Below are 25,590 nucleotides of genomic sequence, written 5' to 3'. Positions count from 1 at the left end.
AAAGAATCACAAATAAGTTGTTTATAATAATATGTACTTTATTTTAAACTTTTATTTTAAAAAATTTTAAAACTAAAGTGGAATTACTAAAATTTTGCCAAAAATGAAAACACATAATTTAAAAATTGAATACAATTGAACAAAAACAGAACAAGCAGCTTTTTTTCGCCTCTGTACCAGCCTACAATAAGACGACATTTTCCATATAATTTTGTTTATAGATATCAGAATATATTAAGTAAAACCTATGCCCAAGAATGTTTTTTTTGTAAACCAGTGTAAATTATTAATTGATATTATTATATTCTGGACAAAACAGAAGAACAAAAACTCTTATAATGATATTCAAATATTTCCGATATTTTGTCTTAATTGCTCTCCATATAAAACACAAACAGTGTTAATTGGGTAAACATTCGCCTAATAATAAATTCGTTTCACTTCACTTTCCGTTAAATCATACTCTTGATTCTCAACATGCACGTCACCAACATTGAGATTCTGTTAAACGTAATACTTCAACAATATATTTTACCAACCAGATGTATCACTCTGATAACGGATCACAACAGCACCATTAACAATGTCGTCAAAGGCACACCAACACTGAACATTTTTTTAGAATCGTATGATGAGCTTTTTACCATCGACAAGAAACTGTTCCGAAATTATGGTTGTCAAGCATTTATTTTAGGTGTCAGTAAGCCCGCGGAGACTTTCTCGAAAATAGAGCAATATATTAAGTACCAAAACGAAACTCTAACTGATAGGAAATATATTGTTGTTGATACTCCAGGCACCAGCCAGCAAGCTTTAAGCATTTTTCAAACACGCGAGATTGATTTTGTCTGTGATATATTGATCATATCATCTGAAATAAGTAAGAGATGGTCGAATAATGGGAAATTAGGTATTTTAGGACAAAGTAGTGAGGAATATACCCTAAGAACGCACCAGTTTGTTGGACTAGATAGAAACAAAGTTGTTCTTTTGGACAGGTGGTTCTCATCTAATAGATCATTCGAAATCGGTGCCAATCTCTTTCCTGACAAGCTCTCTAATCAACAAGGGAGACAGACAAAAATAGGATTTTTCCATTATGAGCCTTATATTCTCCTTAGTAAGTATATATGTGTGAAGTATTACCGAAAATTCTTTTTGTACTTAAAAACCCTATGTTGGAATTGGATTATTAGAGGAATTGTTATTAAAGTTATGAATAAAATAGAACATTATTCGAAAATTCCTCTTGTCACAATAGCACAAATCCAAATTGTCCGATTTTCAATGACTATCTGACCTGTCTGAATTTTAGCGATGGCCTGGGTTGTATTGACTTTAAATGCATCGGTCTATTGCTGCTTATTGGCATACATCTGTGACTTCATAAAAATCTACAAGAAAAAATGCAGTGCGTGCTTTCTCTGTGATAAATAATCATACCCTCAAATCGTCCCTGTTCATTGAGGTGACCGCTGTGTGGGACCTCGTATCATATGAACCACATATCCTCCATACACGTATCACTCAATTTGGATCAAACAATATCAGCATCATAGTTCTAGAGCACTCTCGTTTGATGGTGATGATCTCATTAACACCCATTTCCCAAAATTGGCAACAAAGAGTAATTATTGTGCATGCTTTGCTACCTAATCAGAGATAGCGCTTTTCCATATACTCTAATTAACATGTCATGTTAATGAAAAATTGTGTTTCCACTAAATTTGTGGTCTTCTTCCAAACGCTCTGAAGCCGAGTCGTCGAACAAGTGTGTTAGTTGTTGTGTCAGTGCAGTTAATCTTGTGCGCACCTCCGATGATTCTGCAAACTCTACTGCACAATAGCGATGTTATAAATTGATCTAGACTTCCATCATCCGTGGATGAATTTTTACCGAACTATTAGTCATGAAACATTCGATACTCGAATGGTCATCCTATTTGCCATAAAATGGAAGAAACACGACGCATTTTCACTAATTAACGCCGTTTTTAAAAAAATATTTGTTGAGAAATCAGTTTTGCGATCAATGAGCTAATATACCCATGTAATATGATTACGCGTCTTAAAATCGAGAACGCCGAAATCCCATGGTCAGATTAAGCCACCTATCTCGGTCTTGTCTTCGATCGCAAGTTTAGATAGAACTCTCAAATACTCATTCGGCTCTTCGTGGCCTTATTCTATCATAGCCGACACTACCCCGTCGTACTCTAACTCCAAATTGGCTCGACCTTCTCCGGCGAGCGATTAACTCATGTACCGCAAGCTACGTAATAACGACGCCATGTCCTTGCCTGGCTACGGTACGGCCTCGATATAAAACACAATCCTGGATATACAACGAATGTTTACAGATGATGGAAAACGAAAATAAGCAAACCTAATCGATCATGAGAAATATCGCAAATTAAATAGATTTATTAGGCCTAAAGTAAAGCTAAAACACAAAACCTACTAGAAGACATTGACATTGTACCAAACACTTTTAAATTTACTTAAGACAAAAATTTAAAAATCGAGGGAACCTTCGTAAAGTCTTCAACGGTGGAGGAAGTATAGCTCTACAATCATAACTCCGAGAGATATTTTAGTTTATTGAACTTTATTTCCTGATGGTGAGTCAACAATCGACGAATTGCAAATTAATTTATTATTACTGTTCTATTGTACTTGCATTAATACACAAGCAAGACGAGAACAGGATTAATACATCAGTTTATATTTCCCAAATTAAAATAAAACAAATCTACTTAAGCTAAAGTTAAGAATACACTTACACACTAAACAAATTCGTGTGGTTTGGTTCGCTTCAATCTTCTGATTTAATGCGAGTTGTCCAGTAGCTGTAATGCTTCCTCGTTGTTATGATTTAGCAAACTTATTTCATGTTTTAACACGAAATCTTGGATCACTTCGAATATCCATTTGATTTCGCATTCGCCGCAGCGCAAAATTAACATGGACAGATTTGGAGCTATTAAGCTACATTTTCCAGTCTCTAGTCCATTTCAAGATGTTGTTGGCCACTACTTGTACTTTTCTACAGCCTTAGGTAGAGATACATCTTTTGCGTGCAACTGTGTCGTCGGCAAATGTTCCAAGTACTGTTTCCTTTATTATCTCCCAGAGACTTTCAGCTCTCCATAAAACGTCTGTCTTTTAAAAAAACTCCAGGCCCAGATCGTATACCAGTGAACTATCTGAAAACCCTCACTAGCAAGCAACTATCAGAGCTTGCCAATATCATCAACTACATCCTGAGGTTAAAGCATTTCCCAAAGAACTGGAAACATGTCGCTGTCAATCCTAAAAAGAGAGCCAAGTCCAATCCATCTGATTATACGCCCATGAGCCTGATTAGTTAACTTTCCAAATTTGCCGAAAAAGCGAGATTACACGCTTTAAACAACTTGACAGACGCACACCACGTAATTCCGAACGAACAATTCGGTTTCAATACTTCATCAAGCTACTCGCGTCGCAGCAACAATCCACCAGGCATTAAGAAAAGGTCGAAAAACTGGAGCCATCTTTTCAGAATTTTTCAAAGCTTTCGATCAAGTATGGCAAAATTAACATGGACAGATTTGGAGCTATTAAATTGCATTTTCCAGTCTCTAGTCCATTTCAAGATGTTGTTGGCCACTACTTGTACTTTTTCTACAGCCTTAGGTAGAGATACATCTTTTGCGTGCAACTGTGTCGTCGGCAAATGTTCCAAGTACTGTTTCCTTTGTTGTTGAGTTATCGGGAGTATAGAGCAGCAGTGGTATCAAGACACTACTCGGTGGAACTCCAGCTGAAAGAAATTTAAATGTTGAGAATGCCCTTTCGTGTGAGATTCTAGTAGTAGACAGTAATTCCGCGATAGCAATTTGCTCATTCTGTATAATAATCCCATGTTCCATACCTGGGCAAGATCTTCTGAGACGTCCAGGAATATTGCAGGGCAGTATTTCTTTTCTTCGAATGCCTTTTCAACAATCACTGTTACTCTGTGCACTTGGTCGATTGTCGAGTGGTGATTTCGAAATCCAAACTGGAAATCTGGTATTTCTATAAATGGCTTAATACGTTTTAACACCAGCTCCTCAAATAATTTTGATATCGCAAGTAGCAGCGAAATAGGCCTGTAAGAGCCAACTTGTTCTGTCGGTTTGTCATGGTATTTTAAGCATTATTATTCGACCAAACTTAAGACATTCTCGAACATGATTCAATCTCAAACAGGCATTGAATATATGTGTAAACATGATTATTGTTTTTTGCAACAACTCTCTTAATAACCAAGTTGAAATATCATCAATTCCAGGATTGATAACAGATTGATTAAAAAATCATCAATATTTTTAAAACTTAACCTTCATGATATTCACCTATGTTATATTCAGAATTATTAACATAAAAACTTTGAAACTTAGGACGGAATCGTACAAGCGACACGATATCAATCAGTGGCGCAGAAGGTGAGTTGCTCAAGATGTTCTTTGAGAAACACAATATAGGCAAAGAGTACGTCTTGATACGGAATGAATACTGGGGTGACGTCTTTGACAACGGTACTGTTTATGGGCTAAGAGGTGATGTTTATAAAGAGAAAGTGGACATTGGAGTCGGTAAGCTATTCTGGTTAAGTGTTAATACAGTTTTTCAGATTTATTATGTTATTTAGCGGCCAATTTCGCTACTGATAGGATGTATCGGTTTTTTGGAATATCTTCGCCGACATTAAGAGTGGGAGTCACGTGTCTAGTACCAGCACCAAAGCAAGACACCTACCCAACGGTCTCTGGCGTAACAGTAATCGATCATCTACTTTCAGGTTAGCTGCCAGATGGTTAACACCAACATACGTTTACACTTCCGGAGCTTGGAAAGCAATTTTCTCTGGATATATCTTCATAGTGATGTCCATATTTTACTTGGAAATAATAATAAAACAAAACAGATTAAAACATTTGGGGTATGTTGTTTCAACAATAAAACTTCTACAATACCCTGTTATTATTTACAGGAAGTTCCGACATGTTGCACTAATCAAAGCATTGGGAAAATTATTTTTTGGTGCTACCAAACAACTATTCAATCAAGGCCTCAACAAATCTGAACTGCATCGGGGCATTACAGGGACAATATTCACCATAACCACCATAGTGTTCACGTTTCTTTTGTCGCGCATATACGAAAGTGGTCTCTCATCAGTTATGACTATTCCACTGTAATAAAATTTAAATTAATAATATATTCGCCCTAATATTATTGAACTTTTCAGATATGACGATTCCATTGAAACCAGAGACGATTTTCTCAGAAGCAATCTCACCTGGGGAGGAATACAAGTTGCTGATTGGATCAATCATTGGAGAAATGATAAAGGGGTAACATAATTTATAATTCATTATCAATATAACATTATCAGGTATTTGCATTCACTGTAAAAAAGGGTTTTTATTGAAAAAAATTGATACAATACATATTAATCGAAATATATTTCATGATTTTCTTCAACTGTTTCCAATCTTTCGGTACAATTGTCGATCCATTTTGGCACTTCTTCACTATTGCCGTGTATCAGTTACGGCCTGAATATTACTCATTGAGAAAACACTCAAATGAGAAACCAAATCACAAATCGGAAAAACAAAACAGAATTCACAAATCTTGCAACGTATGGCCGAGAGTTGTCAACAGGATTACTATGCTTTCTTCCTAGCTATTGCTAGTGCCTTCAATTCTGCAGTAACAGTTTCATTCAACTTTAGCAGCTCTAATACGCTGCAGCTTTCTAACCTCATCATACGAGGGTCACTATTTATATTTTGGGAGTTGGCAACACTGTTGTCATGTCAGTTCATCTGACGCTTCCGTCGTAAAGTTTGACATTTTTAACGATATACGTACTCAGAACATTTTCTTGCACGGAAGCTATTTGTTTATTTTATATTTGGTTGAAAGTTTCGTCTCGGCAAAAAATGGAACTGAATCGTGAACATTTTCGTGCGATGACTTTTTACGATTTTCGAAAGTGTGCGAAATGATTAATCAAGATCGTAATGTCACCTATTGTGAGATTGAGGCATCCCTAAGCATTAGTTCCACCAGCATATATGCGATTTTACATGAACACTTAGCCGTGCGAAAGTTATGTCCGCGTGGAATCCCACACTATTTGACAATCGCTCAAAAAAAGACTCGTGTCGATTGGTGCAAGGAAATGTTTAAGAAATTCAATCGCGGTGCTTCGAAAGACGTTTATAAAATCGTGACAGGTGACGAATCATGGATATATTCGTATGAGCCCGAAAGTAAACAGCAGTCGACTGTATGGGTCTTCCAAGATGAACCAAATCCAACGAAAGTTGTTCGTGCACGAAGCACTTCAAATAAAATGGTGGCCTGTTTCTTCAGGAAAACTGGTCATATTGCAACAGTGACTCCAGAGAATCGTAGAACAGTAAATTCTGATTGGTACACAACCATATGTTTGCCAGAAGTCTTCGGTGAAATAAAGAAAACAAACAAGAGACGTCGGATTGTTCTTCATCATGACAAGCTCGCACATCGGCTCAAACAAGAGACTATTTGAGCAATCAGAAGATCGAATTGATGAGTCATCCGCCGTACAGCATTGATTTGACATCCAATGACTTCTTTTTGTTCCCATCCGTGGAGAATAAACTGCGTGGTCAATGATTTTCATCATCCCGAAGAAGCTATTGAAGCGTTCAAAAATCATATCTTGAAGATACCTCATTCGGAATGGAATAAATTATTTAAAAATTGGTTAAAGCGTATGCAAAAGTACATTGATCATCGTGGCGAGTACTTTGAAAAACAATAAAAATATATTCGCAGCTTAAATAATTTTTTTTCCTATTCCTGAAATATAAATAGTGACCCTCATATACACAACAAGACATTATGACCACATATATCCCCCTTCGATGTAGATGGTTCATATCACAAAAGGTCAAAGAAAACTATTCTCTTTTGTCTGACAAGCAATGAAACCAATTTTGAAACACTTTGTAATTAAATTTTCAGACATTATGACATACAGTATAGTAGCCATTTTTGCTCCTTTTTCTTCTCTCGAAGGAACATGCGATCTTTACCTACATGCGATGGTACCCGAATGATGAATGCCTAAAAACAATTGATTCATCACCTTCATTCAAACAGATAGTTCTCCATGGGTTTAACCTTAGTTTTCACCCAATAAGTCTTACAATTTATTGTATTTAAAATGTTTTGGTCCTCCAGATCTTTCTTTGTCAACGACGTCAAACAACAAACGTAATGAATATCGAGAACGCAATGTATGTCTCTCAACATTAACACTGAATAAATCAATAGTACTAAATGTTAAAACCATGAAACTTAACGGTCTACAAAAAACTAAAATTTCTTGCGCATGGGTTTTACTTAATATATGAGCTACCAAAACAAGCAGCCCTGAACCTTTTCAATTTAACCTCCCTAGAGAAATAAGAGAACTAATCAGGTAAAAGAACCGATTAGCGAGAAGAGCTGGCGCCACTCTGCATCCTGAGGATAAACGCGTGGCACAGTATGCAATGAGAGAAATCACGGACAGCGTTAGAGTCTGAAACGAGAAGAAATGGGAATCATTTCTTCAAAATCTAGGCAATCCCACTGCCCCATATGACTTCTGACGAGCCGTCAAAAGCGTAATGGGGAAAAATTCGAAAGCATTCCCCCCTCTAAAGATCGATTCCTCCCCGGAAATCGCCTTCACAAATCCGGAAAAAGCCGAGCTTCTTGCTAATTCATTCAAGAAACAAATGAAATGCAATCCATCTCTTGGCCCACCTCAACAGACATTGTCCATCAAACATGACAATATCCCCTCTCTAAAGAGGAAAGAGTTTCAATCAGTGCATCTTCTAAAGAGCATATTATCTCCCAGAGACCTTCAGCTCTCCATAAAACGTCTGTCTTTAAAAAAAAAACTCCAGGCCCAGATCGTATACCAGTGAACTATCTGAAAAACCTCACTAGCAAGCAACTATCAGAGCTTGCCAATATCATCAACTACATCCTGAGGTTAAAGCATTTCCCAAAGAACTGGAAACATGTTGCTGTCAATCCTAAAAAGAGAGCCAAGTCCAATCCATCTGATTATACGCCCATCAGCCTGATTAGTTCACTTTCCAAATTTGCCGAAAAAGCGAGATTACACGCTTTAAACAACTTGACAGACGCACACCACATAATCCCGAACGAACAATTCGGTTTCAATACTTCATCAAGCTGCTCGCGTCGCAGCAACAATCCACCAGGCATTAAAAAAATATGTCGAAAAACTGGAGCCATCTTTTCAGAATTTTTCAAAGCTTTCGATCAAATATGGCACCACGGTCTAATATTCAAAGCAAAACAGCTTGGTCTACCGAATGACCAAGAACAATGAGAATGAATAATCTGCCTGGTAGATTCATACTTTGACGGTAGGTCCTTGTGTAGCTGAAAATCGGTGACGCAAGAGTCCCGCAAGGTGCTCCAGTAGTCCCAGCCCTGTTCAATCTTTGCATAGCTGATATCCCACTCCGCAAACATTCCCACACAGCATTTTATGTAGATGATACCGCTTTTTTCATAACGGGTTATAGTCCCGACGCTATTCGCGACGGACTTCAAGTCCAACTGAATCAGGAGATTGTGTGGTACGAATTCTGGCGGCTGCAAATAAACCCGAACCGAAAACTCAGGCTATTCTATTCCACCGCAAGAAGCGGAGTTCCGCGCCACTCCAGCAAGTATCATACCTCGGTCTCCAGTTCGACCGAAAATTCCAGTGGTAAGCTCAAATACAGCACGCTATTTGCAAAGTCACTGGCGTGTACAGCCCACTATTTCTACTCCTCTGTACCTTATTTTAATAAATCATTTTTATGTACAAATTTTATGTATTTTTATTGAATTGGTTTTTAAAATTTTTTCACAAATAATATCAAATGCAGAACTATTTCTTGTTCTTATTCTTATTTCTAGGTATAAACGCTACAATTAGGTCCACATGTCCCATGCGCAAAAACTGTAGACCGGTGTACTTCATTATTGATCAACATACATTCCTAAAACAGCTAATATTTATATAAAGATTAAAGTAATAATAAACGTTATAGATATTATATAGAAAGGCGCATGAAAGATACATAGCAGCTCCATCGGCCAGTAAATTACGGAAAATGCTAGATTCGGGCAATTTTGGTTTGCTCATAGAGAGATTACCCCAACGTAAGCATACAAGAACCTATAAACGTATATATTATGATAATTAAACTTTTCTTAGACAAATACCACTTTCCTTTTAATTCACTTGAAAATTCTGAGAACTTACATTTAATGACCGAAGATCTACATTGGGAATTTGCAGGCTTTTTGTTGAGAAAGAGTTCGGTTTTGTTGCCGCCACTCAACATCTTCGTGGACCGTATGAACGAGGCTGGAATCATTAGTCATTTATTAAATCAAGTACGTAAATTGAATTAAATAACAATAAACGTTATACTTCCGTTGCATTTCAGGCCATTCGGTTTCTGATGCATCAAACATCACAAGGGGTTATACACTACAACGCCAACGCAGACAGTAGTATTCAAAATGAGGCGGTGACGCTGAAGCTGTCACACGTTGCAGGAGTCTTTGGAATCCTTTTCCTTGGCAATTTGTTTGCATCACTAATATTTGTCACAGAGTTGATTTACCACTCAAGATACAAGAATAAATGATGATAAAACATATCTTAATAATGATTGGTTTAGATAGCACCTTCACCATTTTGTCTTGTAGGATATTTAAAACCTATTACATATTAAGTATTGATCTAAATAAATCATGTACAATATAATATAATATTGCATACTAGCCATTAAGTGTGAATAATAGAATAAAATAGTAGGAATGTATTTATATTTTACTTTCATAAATGTTATAAAATACCTTCGCCATTTCATCACAATATATGATATAATAGTTAATCAGTATATGATATAATAGTTAATTAAGACTAAAATTTATTAATAAGACATTTTGGTGTTTAGTTTAATAGTTTAGTTACATTGGTTTCAGTAAAACAAGTAAATCTTCAAAAGATGTACCATGTCACAAGTTAAAAGAAACGCTGATTATATTGAACAAATGATATTTCGAATAGCTTTGCCACCCTCCATATAGTCCATATCAGGTCTCGAATGACTACTAGAGTTTTGAATAATGCTTCAGGCAAGGGGATTTATCTCAAATGCTGAATTAATTGCAAAAGCTAGAGCTACTGTCTCAATCTTGAAGCAGAATCTTGCACATCTTGATTAATAAAACATTTAATTTTGTCAAAAAAAGGGGGGAGAGGATGGGCTGACCATCACATGAAATTTTCTATTTTATTCTGATCGACAACGTAGGGATTTTAAAAAATATTTGACGTTCAGAGATTATTTAGATATGTCAATGCTATTTGGCAATTGATGTTGTAAATATTTTCCCTTATATTTTTATATATATGTTGGTTAGTTTGGTGGTATAGTGATGGACATATAACTAGCGTAAAAAAATTCATCAAAACATTAGGAGGTAAGGTACATAATTAATATAACAACAAATTATTAGGATTATATTACGATCGCCGTTCAAGTTATAGTTTATTGTAGTGATGGGAACAATCGAATAAAAACTATCGAAACGATATTTGATAGTTCTATTATAAAACCTGCAAATCATTAGATAGAAAACTACTCGAATGCATATACACTTTTATATCAGTAAACAATAATTAACAAATTTGTTCGTTGTCGGATGTCGAATACTGATTGTTTACCCAAAGAAGTAAATAAAACGGTGAAGCGAAAACACATGAGATAATTATATAAAGTGCTACTTGTATTGTTCAGAAAAATTTTATATATACATAATATAAATGAAAATGATAATGAACTCAGTCACACCAGTGACCAAGCTTGGTTACTGGTGTGACTGAGTTCATTTCCCTTGTCAGATTTTGCACTCTTGCCTAGGACAATCACGAATATTAAATAGTCACAAACAACCAGTGGCTGAGGTTGTGTTAGTGATTGTTTGTAGTTGTGATTGTCCATATAGATATTGGTAATTAAATTGTTTATAATTATGTACCTGCTGTTGGATAAAATGGCGAAGGTAAAATACAATACTATAAGCAATAATATATATCTAAATAATGTTTTTTGTTTCTTTATGTTATTTAGTTATTGTACATATATTATTGTACATATGTTTCATTTACATCCATAGTTAATATATAATTAATTTCGGGTATCCTACGACATTTGTTTACTGGGAATGCTGTTTAGTGATTAATACATAGAATATAAGACACAAGCCACATTTTAAAAATGAGTGATCAATCTAGAGTTAGGTGTGTTTGATATGTTTAAATTGTCCCTCTCTCTTATATATAGACACAGTGCCTAAAAATAAGTAACAACAACGTAAAAGTAAACATGACTTGGTGTTTTTAATATATATCGGTCAATGTATTTGATTCTTTAAAAATGTAATAATAATTGAATGAAATTAATAAAAATTAATAAATATTCGCTTCTTGTCATAACCAAAGATTGAAATTTATTATAAACAATATACAGTTTTCTCGCTACAATTTGCCTTAACCAATAAGTGGTTCAAATCAATCAATCAAAGCAGTGGTGTGTTTTGAAAAGCAAACTTTCAAATTTCAAAAAAAAATTGCTTTGTTAATTGTTTACTTAAATTTAACACTAAACAGCATTCCCGGGAAACAAATTTCGTAGAATATCCAAAATTATATATTAAATATAGGATGTAAATAAAAAACATATGTACAATAACCAAACAACAGAAAAAATGATTATTTAGATATATTTTATTGCTAAATATATTGCACAATCACCTTCGTCATTTTATCAAACAGCAGGTACATAATTATAAAATATCTATGTGGACAATGGCAACTATAATACAAATAATCGCTACAATAAGTATTAAAGATATGTATTGATAATTTAATGATTGGAGCCTTTGAAACAATTAGTTATCAGATTATAAAATAACAAATCCCTAAAATTTTCTCCATCACCATCAAGCTCCCTATTTTCCAACCATTAAATAATCGAATATCAAAAGTTATATTTTAACAGCATTCGAAGCAAAACAAAAAAATTAGCAGAATACCTGAAACTAATGTTTAATCGAATTATATTTTAAATATTCATTTAAAACCATATACATAATACTATATAAATATATTATGCAGTAACTAACTAAGAATATTTAAAAGAATCTTTCTATATTTTATGGCTACAACATTTAACAATTATCTTCGCCATTTTATCAAACATAATTTTACAGTTTTATAAAAAGTATTTAGTTCATATAGTTGCTTCATGGGGTAATAATTAATAGAATATTTGAACTACCTAAATAATCCGACCCCCATAAAATCAAGAACTCATAATTTGCTGTCTCCATTGAAAAACGAGATTTAATAAATTATTATAGTTATTAAGATATTGAGTTTTAATAAATGAAAAAAAAAACGAAGGTTCCCAATTTAAATAATATTGGTATAACGCATTATTAATCAATCATTTTTGAATTAAAATCAAAACAAATAATTTCAAAAACAATTTTTATTAAAAATTATTTTTGCATTGTAATTATTATATAGTCTTAATTTAGCGGCTTATACGGTTGGTCTTTGGTGACTGGAATTTACATAATGGTACACAACCACTAGAAGAAACAGGATAATTCCTAAAGCGTTGGACAAAACGGCTAGGTGTACATCAGTGAACATTCTGAAAAAAAAAATTATGCCGATAATGTAGGGATTTAAACGTATTTGAATAGACGGTTACAGATGTTTAGAGTAGTTTGAGGTATAAGTGTTATTTGTCATTTAATAGTTTTATATTTTTTTACGTATCTGTTTGTTAGTTTAATGATTCAGTGATGGAAAACTAAATAGCATAAAAAGGTTTATCCAAAAAATAGAAGGTAAGCTATATGATACTTTTAATAACTAAAATTTTGGGTTATGTTGTGATAGTAGTTTGTTTAACTTATAGCTTATTGACTTCTCGTTTCTAGAGGAAATATGCTACATTAGTGATGTTTTAATTGTATTCGACTTACGTTATAATTAATTATTTTTGATATAAAAGTATTCTTGATAAATTAACTGGTTTGCGTGGCAATAACACTACACTACCCGGCGACAACTATGTCCTACTAGTTTATAATATTTCCGTTGAAGGCGCTACGATAGCACCATTTTCTGTTTAATGCGCTTAAATTAATATTTATAATGTATATAACCATGTAATAAACAATAATAATAATTTATAACAAACAATAACGGTATATTTAAAAAGAATATTTTTTATTTCTTTGAATGTATTTTTTCATGATTTATCAAGCGCCATCTGTGTATGATTGGCTCAATCTGTATTCTTGTAAGCTCTAGTTTGCACCACCTTTAATAGATGTCAGTACCATGTATATTAAAAATTTTATTTTAGAATTAATATATTTTTTTTATTTTGTAGATATGAAAATGTTAATTGCCTCATCATCAACAATAGTAAAGTTTCACGAGGTCGGTTCGACGACATTATCTTACACATTTCAACCTACATCGAAGTTGGATGGAGCTTGCCGTAGTATTTCCTGGTCTAAAGATGGTAACTGGGTGGCTGTGGTACCTCACCAAGGTCTCGTCGAGATTGTAACACTGAAGAGTGGGTGTAAATTACTACAAACTGTACAGGACGTCACAGAACCGTCTTGTGCCAGTTTTCAGAATTTAACTAAACGGAATGTGGCAGTTGGTACTAAACACGGACAAGTATTATTATACGACGTTAAATCTAAAAGCACCAAGTCCAGATATCCAAGAACATCTTGCTCTGTAACTCATGTTGGCTTTACTGCTAAGGATACTCATTGTTATGCGGGCTGTTCCAACGGAGACCTTTTCCTTTTTAATAACGTGGCCAAGAATCTGTCATGCACGTTAAAAGTACCCAAATCAAACTCGTTAACTTCCGTCCAAGCTCATATACAACGAAGAAACTTCTTGGTCGGTGGCAGTAATGAAGGAATCGTTGCCGTATGGGATACCAACGTGAATAAAGTTAAGTTTCACAGTGAGGCTCACAACGCACCAGTAACAGCAACCATATTTTCGCCCATAAACGTTGCCCTCGTCATATCTGCTGGCCTAGATAGACAGGTGTGCGTTTTCGATGTTGACGATCGACAAAGAATCGCCTGTATCCCCGTGGAGAACAATATTACCTCCTTGGATTTTTCCGAGGACGCCACCTACATCGCAATGGGCTCACAAAATGGCAAGATTCACCTATACGATTCCCGAAACTTACAGAATCCCGTACACTCGTTTAAAGCTCACGAAACGGCCATTAAACACCTGGCTTTCCAGAGTCCTTCGTCCGATTCGTCCGGTAACAGTTCCTTAGGAAGCGTTGTGCAGGAGGAGGTTGGTCGACCTGTACAAACAGAAGAGGTCGTTCCGGGCAAAAAGAGAACCAGTGATCTCTTCGGCATTATAGTCCCTCATATTCCCGCAATGGAACACGACGCTTTAGACGGTTCCAAGAACTCGGTGACAGCGTCTCTGGAAGCCGGAGATTCCTTCATTAACGCCCTGGGATTGGATCGAAATAATACCGCCGAATCGATGAAGCTGGAAGAGAGCGCCAAAGATGAGAGCAAAGGTAAAGCTCTGGCCGAGTCTAGGTGTGCATCTGCGAATAGTTTTACACCAAATCCGGCTAGGACTTTACGCGAAAGGCTAAGCATCTACGATTCCAAGACCATCAAACAATCCACCCCAAAATTATTATCCGAAAATTTTATGCCTTCCTTTTCCCCTATAACCAGAGCCAATAATGGGAAACAAGTGACCACTCCTGAAGTGAAAACCTTCAATAAACTACCGGATGAGATTGAGAAAGCCATGGATAGCATGAAAACTGATGTTCAGATGTCCATACAACAATCGGCACATGAATTACGAAGAATGATGCTCGATTTCCATTTGGCTATGGTGAAAGAGTTCATGAAAATGGAGAATAACTTCAATAATATCAGGCAAGAAATTAATCCTGATGCCATGTTACATCGAGACAGCAATCTGTTGGAAGAGAATATAACTTTAAAAAGGAGAATACTGGAGCTAGAAAATCAAGTTGGCGTTCTTTCAGAAAAGGTTAATAATAATAAGTCAGAGTGAGCATTACTGCATGAGTGTATAGAAAAATATAGAACTATTTAAGCAATATCTCATAAATCATTATCATAGTATTAGATGTTTTTTAGAAATGTATTTAAGCTTCAGTATTTTGTTGTATAATCTGCTCTCTCTTTTACTGATTCTCTGATTACTGTTCCCTCAGATTTACAGATGAAAAATTACTTGTAAAAAAGCATTATTTTTTTCAGATGGTTGCCTATAAAATTAAAATATAAAAAATATAAATACACTGAAACATATCACTGTCTCATATTTTTGTAAACTGTTTATATATTGATATTTTTATAGTATTTTTAATTGATAATAAAAGTCAGCTTATATTTTTTATATACTGTGTTTTATTCAATTCTTATTTTATATAAATAATACATATATTTGAATGTCAAGAAATTTATTTTTGGATATATAAATTGAATTAAAATCAATATATTTTGGCATACTGTATAAATGTATTTTTATTTATTACTAAGATTTTAGTCACTGTAACACTGTTATGTTATTTGGTGACTGAAAACAATGTGTATAAGATATTACACTATACACACATTTCACTATAAACATAAATGATATACGTAAATGTAAATTATGGATGTAATAAACTGAACGTAACTGAATTCTAGAACAATTAAAATACGAAAAGGAAACAGAGACAAATATAAACCACTAAAATTAAAATACAGGTATAGATATAAATAAAATATATAGCTATATAAATGTAAATAATAAATTATACAGAGCTATATAGAATATTAAAACTGTAGAAAAATATAAAATAAAATATAAATATATTAAAGGATTTAAGTAAACCACTTTCGCAACGTATGTCCCATAATCAAAGGGGTTAAGAATCAATAAGAATTATATTATACTTGGTAATGGATTCAATACAGCGAAAACTAAAACAGGTTTGGTACTAAGAACTGTAGGTCAATCATATGATGTGAATTACTAGCGAAGTTTCGATGACCCTCGAAAGTCGTATAAGAAACCCCAAATACCCCAAATTTGTCCTATAATTTTATACATATCGGTATTACTGAAGGTATCCCCACTTGTAAACCTCCACAACTGATTTATTAATTTTTGATTTAAATTAACCTTTTCATTGATGATGTGTTAAGTAGAATAAATTTAAAATATAACTTAGTCACTATCAGCTAAACCCAATGAAAATTGATACATTCATCATCGAACATCAAAAATCAAATATATTTGACAATTTAAACAACTGACTAAACATTGAGTCACACATTCCAAGCAACAAACATTCTGGTATAACAGGCCATATAATTACCAACAGAGACCGTGAAAGCTTTCTTAGTTGCTCTCAGGTGTTGCACCGTGAATCATCCTCCTCGGTAGGCCAGAAAAAGTGACCAATCATTTTTCTCACGTCGGCCTATAGGAGACTGAAGCTTAGTACTCAGCCGACCCCCGTCAGATGACTCATTTTGGATTCGACCAGGTTAAATTTCTACACTTGTACATGACTAATAAATAGGTTATTTTGTTTTTAATGAGATCCATTTTTTTATTTACACAGGTATATAAAAGAAAGAGGAAATGGGTGTTGTAAAGTACTCGAGTTGCGGCAAGTAAATGGAATTTTCACAAATTCGGAGTTTGACCGATAGCTAATGTGAATCATCAAGGTTTTTATGGCCCTGTTGTTATGAACATTAATCTTGCTAATGAGTCACGCCACAATTAAATTAAATTTTGTTTGAAGTTGAAGAATAATAGACAGAACGTATTACAGGATGATCAAAGGAAAAACAAAATTAACTATACATTGAATTTCCTAGTTTAAATTATCCAGAAATCATTTAATATGTTCTAAAAATATTTTTGTTGAATTAAATTAACAAAAAAGTTTGTCTCCAACCGTGACAGTGTTTGACACTGCCGTGACCAGGATTCGAACCTGGGTTACTACGGCCACAACGTAGGGTCCTAACCACTAGACGATCACGGCTATCGGAGACCTTGACTTAGTTTTGTAGCACCTAAAAACTAGAAAATCCATTATTTTGTATATATATTATTTATTCTTATTAATTTGTTAATAGTATGAATATTTTAACGAAAAGATAATGTTTGTTCGTTTTTTTTCACTATGTGTTTTCATATTATTACATGAACCAAATTAAGCGAATTAAAATGTTATTTAATTGTTAGATAACGGGTTGCGGAAAATAATTTGGTTTATTATTATCCTTTTTTTTTGAAAACGAATTAATTCATATTATTTAAAACATATGATATAAGTGCCGTTCGAATCAATTATCTTGGGTTATTTTGCTGGTAAAAGGATAATAATGGATATTAAAAATATTCGGTCCTAAAAAAATAACGGTCCTCCTACTGTTGCGATAGCCACGAGTTTAAATCCTGCTGGGGAATGGTCGTAAATTAATGTTTCTAATTTTTTTTAATATTTGTGATTGTCCTAGGCAAGAGTGTAAAATCCGACAAGGAAAATGATCCCAGTCACGCCAGTAACTAGGCTGGGTAAGAGCGGATGTCTTCTGGGATGATTTCTAGGTTGATCACTTGCCAGTCGGTAGGTTTAATGCCTAGGACCTAGGTTCGAAGCCCACGTTAAACAGTAGGTTCAGTCCAGATAAACCCACAGTTATATTTACCCATAGATATATTTCTATTACTTGCAGCAATGACCTTTCTTGCTATATATAACGATAATTTTTCTCTTCAGAATAGTAAACTTAAACTATTGATATAAATAAAATACTTTCTCTTAACTCTATACGTACATGTACATATATGCATCATTATTTTGTTTATTTATACATTTTTCTAATTATCATTATATAAAATATTAAATTACGCTACAGTACTTCAACAGCTATTGTACAAAATGATGCATGTCTCCGTTAGCCGTGATCGTCTAGTGGTTAGGACCCTACGTTGTGGCCGTAGTAACCCAGGTTCGAATCCTGGTCACGGCAGTGTCGAGCACTGTCACGGTGGAGATAAACTTTTTATTTTTTATTTTAGAATTTGAAATAAATGATATGTTAATATTGATTTTTGTGAAATTTTAACATTAGTTTTTTTATCTGATATTAAATATCATATATTTAAGCAATCATGGTGACATGTATGATTGTTTGCCCTCGTTTATGTTATAAGTGAATGTGTGACATTGCATTTTTTAGTTTAGTTCTTTTTGTATTAGTATCCGATGTAAGATATGTTCCTTTATTTTCTCATCGTGTGCTATATAAGATGGAATCAGTTTTAACAATTCCCGTATGGGATAAAAATGTTAAGGTATTCTGCAATTTTTGCAAAAAAAAATTATCTATTTTTTATAAATTAAGTCCATTCTACGTTCTTTTCTGTTCGCAAATTTGGTAATCACTTTCTCATTAAAATTGCTTATTTCGGATATAAACTGTTTTTTAATAGATATCATGGGAACATCTGTTAAACGATCTTCTTGAATTTCTGAGAAATGATTTGATGCGCTTTAGTGTTGAGAAACACCTGCCGGGCTTTGATGGCATTGCAAGTCATTGCATGTCTTGATGTCATCTATATAACTTGGCAAAAACTTGGTTTGATGACACAAAGTGATTTTGAATGACCCTAAATTGAAATTGAATGAATCAGCAGACACTCTAAAGATATCTGAACATGTACATCATATCATTAACATGAGAAAGACCTGTGTAAAGTGAGTGCTGCGAGCTCACTTTTGACCAAAAACAACGACGAGTTGATGATTCGGGGCAGTGTTTGAAGATGATCAATCGTAATAAACCCGAGTTTTTGTGTCGATATGTTACAATGGATGAAACATGGCTCCATCATTTCACTCCGAAGACCAATCGACAGTCATCCGAGTGGACACGATGAACCCGCTACAAGGCATGGGAAAACGCAACAGTCGGCTGGCAAGGTTATGGCGTTTGTATTTTGGGATGTGCATAGAATAATTTTCATTGACTACCTTGAAATGGGAAGGACTATCAACAGCGTCTATTAAATAGCGTTATCGGACCGTTTGAAGGATGAAATCGCCTAAAAATGGCCACATTTGAAGAAAAAGAAAGTGCTGCTTCACCAGGACAATGCATCGTGTCAAAAATCCATGAATTGGGCTTCGAATTGCTTCCTAATCCACCGTATTCTCCAGATCTGCCCCCCAGCGACTATTTCCTGTTCTCAGATCTCAAAAGAATGCTCACTGGGAAGAAATTTTCATCGAATGAAGGGGTGATCGCTGAAACTGAGACCTATTTTGAAGCAATGTACAAATCGTACAAAGATGGTATCAAAAAGTTGAGCGGTCGCTATAATCAGTGTATGATCACATTTGAAAGGAAGTATGTTGCATAAAAAAACTAATTTTGCCAAAAAAAAAATGTTTTTCACTATGGCTGGCCAGGGACTTTTCAATTGGCCTGTTATCTGTATTTTGTGGCCGTCGACTGAAAAAGTTTGGTGGGGTTAACGTTTTTCGTTTTCGTCTGTTTCACGGTCTGGGGTCTGGTTGCAATTCGCCACCGGTCGTTGTCGCCGGCGTTTTTTTCTTACGGTCGCAATTTTATGCAACAAAATCTCGTTAAATTGCATTTAAGCCACAATAAAACGCCGAATAATCACCACTTACGATCGCCCCGTTATTGCATGTCTGACCAACTTAATTATGATTTCCTGGATCGGCCTGAATTTATGTAAGTTTTGTTTGGGAACGGGAACGTGTAGTTTTGCGCCAACGGTAACTCGATTTAATAATTCGAACGACAATTGGTGGAAAATTATGTACTACTATGGATTATTTCGACACTTTGCTCGACGCCAATCTCAAAATTAGCACTGGGAACTATCGACTGTTTAGTAACTGACTACTTTTTACTATCTGTTTGAGTCGCTATTTTTAGTTCGACTGATTTTATTACTATATACCAGTGACTGTTTTAGGTCGGATTGATTTTGTTACTATCGATTGTTGCAGTCGTGTACTTTTAGTTACTCTTTTTGGTTCTACTAGTTTCATTCGACTCATTTTTAACGATCTGGCTCTGTTGTAGTAGCCTCAACCTATTTATGCTTACATAGATTTATATGTAATATATGTAATTTTATATTTTTTTGGTACTTTGCTTGTAAATAACAATATATTGTATATTAATATAGCAGCATTTTCGAACGATATTTTTCAAGATTGTTAATGTTATAGGGTAAAAAGATTAAAATTGGGAATGATAAATAGTGAAATATTTGTGACTGTTTTTATGGCAATAATAGGTAATATTTCGATTACTTTCTCGATTTTTGTTAAAAAATACTGCCGTTCAATAATAAATAAAGCATTTACTTTATTTAGAAAAGCTCTAGTAGTTATTGTGCGATCATTTTTAATTATGTTATGTATCAAAATACGATAAAGGATTTATGGAATATTATTCCATTCCATAGAAGAATTCCATTCCCTTTTACAAATCCACAGAACATTCAAATATAAAACTAATTCTACTTCCTTTAAAATGAAATTATAAATTGCACGTATTCAGTAATTATTTTTTTCCTTTTCTTTTCAAATGTTGGTAAGTGGAGGAATATGTACATCTCTGTCTCGCTTATACTATTGTTGGAAAATACAAGCACATTTATAAATTAATTACACCAAGCAATTATCTCCACCCTTTCCTCTCTCACAATTTATACAGGAAAGTAAAATATAGTAATTACTATTTTCAATCGATAGTTCCCAATGCTAGTCAAAATCATAGAACATAGAGCCACCAAATATGACTACCGGAAAATTTAAAATATAATAATAATAATAAAAATGAAAATAAAATAAAAGTAATAAAACATAAGGGGATCATATAAAAACGGTAATTTTCTAACATAAATTTATTGATCAATGGTATACACAAATTAAATATTTAAGATTTTGTAATAGTCACCTCCGTGCTCTGTACACTTTTGCCTCCGATTTGGAAGCTTGAATTTTCTTTCTCTACAAAAAATGTCTCTACTCTACTTCCTCTACTTCTTCATTGCTTTCAATTGCTTCATTGCGTTTGCCTCCAAGTGATTCTTTCAAGGATACAAACAAGAAATAATCACAAGATTACAAGTCAAGGCTATAAGGAGGGTTTCCTAGCGCATTTCTTCCAATTTATTTCTAATCAAAATTGTGGTGTGTGGCCTGGCGTTGTCATGAAGGATTTTGACGTTTCGAATATAGATACCTCGAATATATATATATATATATATATATATATATATATATATATATATATATATATTCATCATTCATCATAGGTATCATTTGGCTTGAATTTGTTGCTGTTGAACTGCTTCGAGTATTTTGACAAAAAAAAATAATAGGAATAGTTAGTCGGAAGATATTTGATTTGATCTAAGGTCAAAGACATTGATTCATCACTCAACAATAAGACCTATTGGGATGCGAATATGGGTTTATGTTAGGTCGATCAAGCCGATAATTAAACCAATACTGTCAAAATAGTCCTTCGTTTAATGAGATGATAATATTAACAAAGAACCACGGAAATATTGATTTATATTAATATAGGATAGATGGATTCTAAAAGAACAATTATTTTTGAATTTCAATTTTTTTTGTTCTGGCCTAAAACCAGGCGGTGGGATGCATGAGTGACAAGTTGGGTCGGATTATGTGGGACTGCCTCTGGGCTTACCAGTACACTAAACCGAAACCGCCACACAGTTGATCCCTGTGGATCGCTACTGTTACTGCATGAAATTTGGGGATATGAGACCCGCTGATCGGGCAGCTGTTATTGGGCGCGAGAACCTGGCGATTCAATTGATTCGCGAACTTGAGTGCGAACTACCACACGACTGGATACTATCGTATGTAGGCAAAAGTTATGACTGCAGTGACGGATGAGATCATTTCAGCTTGGAAAAGGAGGTTGGCGGTGACACGGTGCTAAGCTTCCAACATGTCGACCAGCTCGCGAACAAGCGCGTTTTCAGAAGAACTTGAACTGAGTTGTTGTTTGTGGAGTTATGAAGTCCTTGGTTTCTAGACTGTCAGTTTCCCTATGAATTTGATTATTTCTGACAAACCATCGAGCGTTTAATATTCTCCTGAGGAGCTTATTTTGGAAAACTGGAAGCCGTTTGACCTGGTTGGGTTTAACAAACTTGAAGTAGACATTAGATCCGAATTAACATCCTATAAAATAAGCATTTGATGGAGATGGGAAGCCTGCTACAGCGGCAGATCGGAGAAGATAGCAGGTTTGTTATCCCCGAACCTTTCTGGATTGCTTTCTGGATTTGGGAATGCCAACCGAACCGCCGGTCGAAGTCGAGACCTAGGTACGTCACGTTATCCAGCTATGGAATTATTGCGGTGTCGATCTTAAGTAGCGAGACGCGTAGTAACGCTTCTTATGGAAAATGATGGCTTGGGTTTTCAGCGGGTTGATTTGCAACCTCCAGAATTTGAATCACTTGACCGCATGATCGAGCTGCTGCTGTAAACGTTCATGAATTGTAACCTCGAACCTGGCGGCCGTGAAGAAAGCAGTGTCGTCAGCGTAAAACGCGACGTCAATGTGCTCTTTTCTCGGCAGATCTGAAATAAAGAGGTTAAATAAGGTTGGGGCCAGTGGGGAACCTTGAGGTACGCCAGCACCGATTTGTTTTCGACTGGAAAGTGTTTTCCTGATCTTGACCTGGCAAGATATGTCCGATAGATAGGACTTGATGAGAGTGTTTAGGTCTTCTGGGAGGCCTAACCGCACGCATTTTGCGATCAAACCGTCGTGCCAGACCTTGTCGAAGGCTTTGGTTAGGTCCAGAAGGACTACTCCAAGCTTTTTGCGTTGGGCAAGAGCGTGATGGATATGTACGGGTAGACGGGTAGACGGGTAGCCTGATGGACGGATGAGTGGTGAGGGCGAAAGTCGAATTGTTTGACAGGAATGATGTTGTTGTCTTTTGTGAAAGAGTTGAGAGCGTAGAGTATTGCCCGCTTGGCAAGCTTCGAAATGGCACTAAGAAGGCTGATGAGTCTGTAGTCGGAGATGATTTTGCTCTTTTCTTGGAAACAACCACAATATGTGCGTGTTTCCAAGACGCCGGGAAAATTTGCAGCCTCATAATGGAGTTAATGATGTTTGCCAGTCCCACGTGCTGCTTATGCGGGAGCTTTTTTTATTGGGTAATCGATATTCCATCGAAACCTGGATATTTTTTGGTTTAAACTTTGCCAATCACAGTCTGTAGAGACTTTGAAGTCAGGAAATGGTTGAGAAGAAAGGCTGGGGTTACTGGTCTTTTGATGGAGTTGGATTTAAATTTCAAGTGTAATTACTAAAAGTTTAGTAGAAATAAATGTAAAAATATTGAAAATTCGCAATATTAAGTTAAACACCAATTAGACACGTTACAAAACATTGACGTGACTTAACGTTTCCTAACCATAACTTCTGTTTTCCATCATTTCTATACGCCTGAATATTTTATAGTATTTCGAGTTTATTTGGATTATTTATTTTATTAGTCACTAAAATAGTGTTAGTTAGTAAAGCAAAATAACTCAAGTATGCCCGAAATTGACACGTTGTTGATGATATATTCTTCCAAAACTAGAACTTCCAAATGTTCATTGCCTATATTTAATGATTAAGACAAAATGTATTCAATTTTAGACACACCATCCATGAAATATATATATATATATATATATATATATATATATATATATATATATATATATATATATCTATATATATATATATATAATTGTATATTAATTTATATATTTATATATGAATAACATTAATAGGCATTATACATATTATAGGCGTATGTTTTTATAGGGATAATAAGAACTAAAGGGTACTCATTAATAGTACGACCAGTTGAGCAGTACTCCATAATTGCCAAAATTGACATCAAAATTGGGTCAATGGTAACATTTTTGAAAAATTGCTTGATGATAATTTTTAAGAATATCTTTAAATTGTTACCGAAATCTTAATTAATTTTACAAAGCTGATAATAATTACAATATAAAAGACAATAAAATAATTGAAATTATTTACACCTGATGATGGATGTTTGCTTTTTTTAAACTTTTAGCAGGTCTATGGATAGAAGAAAGAATATTATTGTAATATTTCGATACATGAAATAGACAAATTGAAATTTTGAATTTCGTAATATAAATTTATAAGAGCACTACAATCCTTCATTAAGTACTTTTACACGTGGCAGCTAACAAGATCCACAAATGGACTAGAGAGTGGATCATACAGCTTAATATTTCAAACCTGCCGATGTCGATTTTGCATTGCGATGGAATCAAGAATCGACGAAATACCTCGGCATATATTTGGATTGCAGGATAAATTTGAGATATCACGTTAGACAATAAAGCAGAGCAGATCAGACTGAAAATCAAAAGAACTGTATTAGTTACTCAAATAGATCTACGAAGTTATCTAAGATTTCGCCTTAAAACAAGCAAGAAAAACCTGTCTAGTGTATAAATATTACTCCTAATTTTCGCTCAACTTGCCAAATTCGCATTCGTTTTCTTTGTTTATTGATGAGTAGTGATAAATTAATTTACAAATTAACATCGTAGTAGGCATATTTAATTTAATATGTAATCAGCAATTATATATGTAGATAAATATTATAATTTAGGTATTAAAATGCAAAAACAAATTTGTTATCTAATAAAATATTGTGAGAAGACAAAATGGCGAAGGTTCCTTTAATATATACATCAAATGTAAATCAGTTTTATTATGATTACGCCCTTTTTCAGTATTGTTACGTTAATTTGTATATTTTCATTTTGATTTATTTATATAATAATAGCTATAGAGATGATAAAGAAGTTGCAACACTACTCTCAATCATTTATTTAAATGTTACCCTAATGTTGTTTGTACCAAGGAGCAATAAAATGAGGTTTGGTAGGTGTGAGGGAGACTTCGCTTGTAAGTGAGTACAAAAAAAAACACATTTATTTTATAAAAATATTTTTATGCTTTTTCTGAAACTTTTAGTATGATCTATAGGATGTAAAATCCATAATAATAGAATATATCAGGAATTGAGGGGAGATCCAAGAAATTTATTCTAATTTCGTTTCGGTTTTTTGTGTGGCGACATCCCAGATATGATTTGAGGCGGATAAGAGGAACGGATCGAGCATTTTTATTCTATTTATCAGTCATCTTTAGCTGGCGCAAGGACTAAATTGTAAATTCGTC

At 34.4% G+C, this 25,590-nt stretch overlaps 2 protein-coding genes, 1 long non-coding RNA gene and 2 other non-coding genes across 5 annotated transcripts; 3 read left to right on the top strand and 2 right to left on the bottom strand.

Annotated features, from left to right (window-relative positions):
- Nucleotides 1-447: 447 nt before the first annotated feature.
- Nucleotides 448-9,772, top strand: LOC143201523 (glutamate receptor). Its single transcript, XM_076412651.1, has 10 exons — nucleotides 448-1,120; nucleotides 3,181-3,366; nucleotides 4,422-4,622; nucleotides 4,679-4,772; nucleotides 4,829-4,969; nucleotides 5,021-5,224; nucleotides 5,279-5,384; nucleotides 9,156-9,267; nucleotides 9,323-9,504; nucleotides 9,558-9,772. Exons 1-10 carry the CDS (start codon nucleotides 478-480, stop codon nucleotides 9,759-9,761), a joined length of 2,073 nt encoding a protein of 690 aa, XP_076268766.1. The 5' UTR covers nucleotides 448-477; the 3' UTR covers nucleotides 9,762-9,772.
- Nucleotides 9,773-12,656: 2,884 nt separating this feature from the next.
- Nucleotides 12,657-13,315, bottom strand: LOC143201396 (uncharacterized). Its single transcript, XR_013006943.1, has 2 exons — nucleotides 13,180-13,315; nucleotides 12,657-12,842 (listed from the first exon to the last, which is right to left on the bottom strand). It is a non-coding gene; the product is annotated as an uncharacterized LOC143201396 (long non-coding RNA).
- LOC143201395 (protein NEDD1) lies at nucleotides 12,883-15,655 on the top strand. Its single transcript, XM_076412412.1, has 2 exons — nucleotides 12,883-13,041; nucleotides 13,593-15,655. The coding sequence occupies exon 2, from the start codon at nucleotides 13,595-13,597 to the stop codon at nucleotides 15,299-15,301; it is 1,707 nt and encodes a 568-aa protein (XP_076268527.1). The 5' UTR covers nucleotides 12,883-13,041; nucleotides 13,593-13,594; the 3' UTR covers nucleotides 15,302-15,655.
- Nucleotides 15,656-17,225: 1,570 nt separating this feature from the next.
- TRNAH-GUG (transfer RNA histidin (anticodon GUG)) lies at nucleotides 17,226-17,297 on the bottom strand. Its single transcript has one exon. It is a non-coding gene; the product is annotated as a tRNA-His (tRNA).
- Nucleotides 17,298-18,219: 922 nt separating this feature from the next.
- On the top strand, nucleotides 18,220-18,291 carry TRNAH-GUG (transfer RNA histidin (anticodon GUG)). The gene has a single exon. It is a non-coding gene; the product is annotated as a tRNA-His (tRNA).
- The last annotated feature ends 7,299 nt before the right edge of the window (nucleotides 18,292-25,590 follow it).

This window comes from Rhynchophorus ferrugineus, unplaced genomic scaffold (genome assembly GCF_030347505.1).
Source record: "Rhynchophorus ferrugineus isolate W39M unplaced genomic scaffold, kcgeb_rfMv2 rfM8, whole genome shotgun sequence".
Lineage (NCBI taxonomy): Eukaryota > Metazoa > Arthropoda > Insecta > Coleoptera > Curculionidae > Rhynchophorus > Rhynchophorus ferrugineus.
Note: the sequence above shows the minus strand (reverse complement) of the source record. Positions and strands in the feature narration are given on the sequence as shown.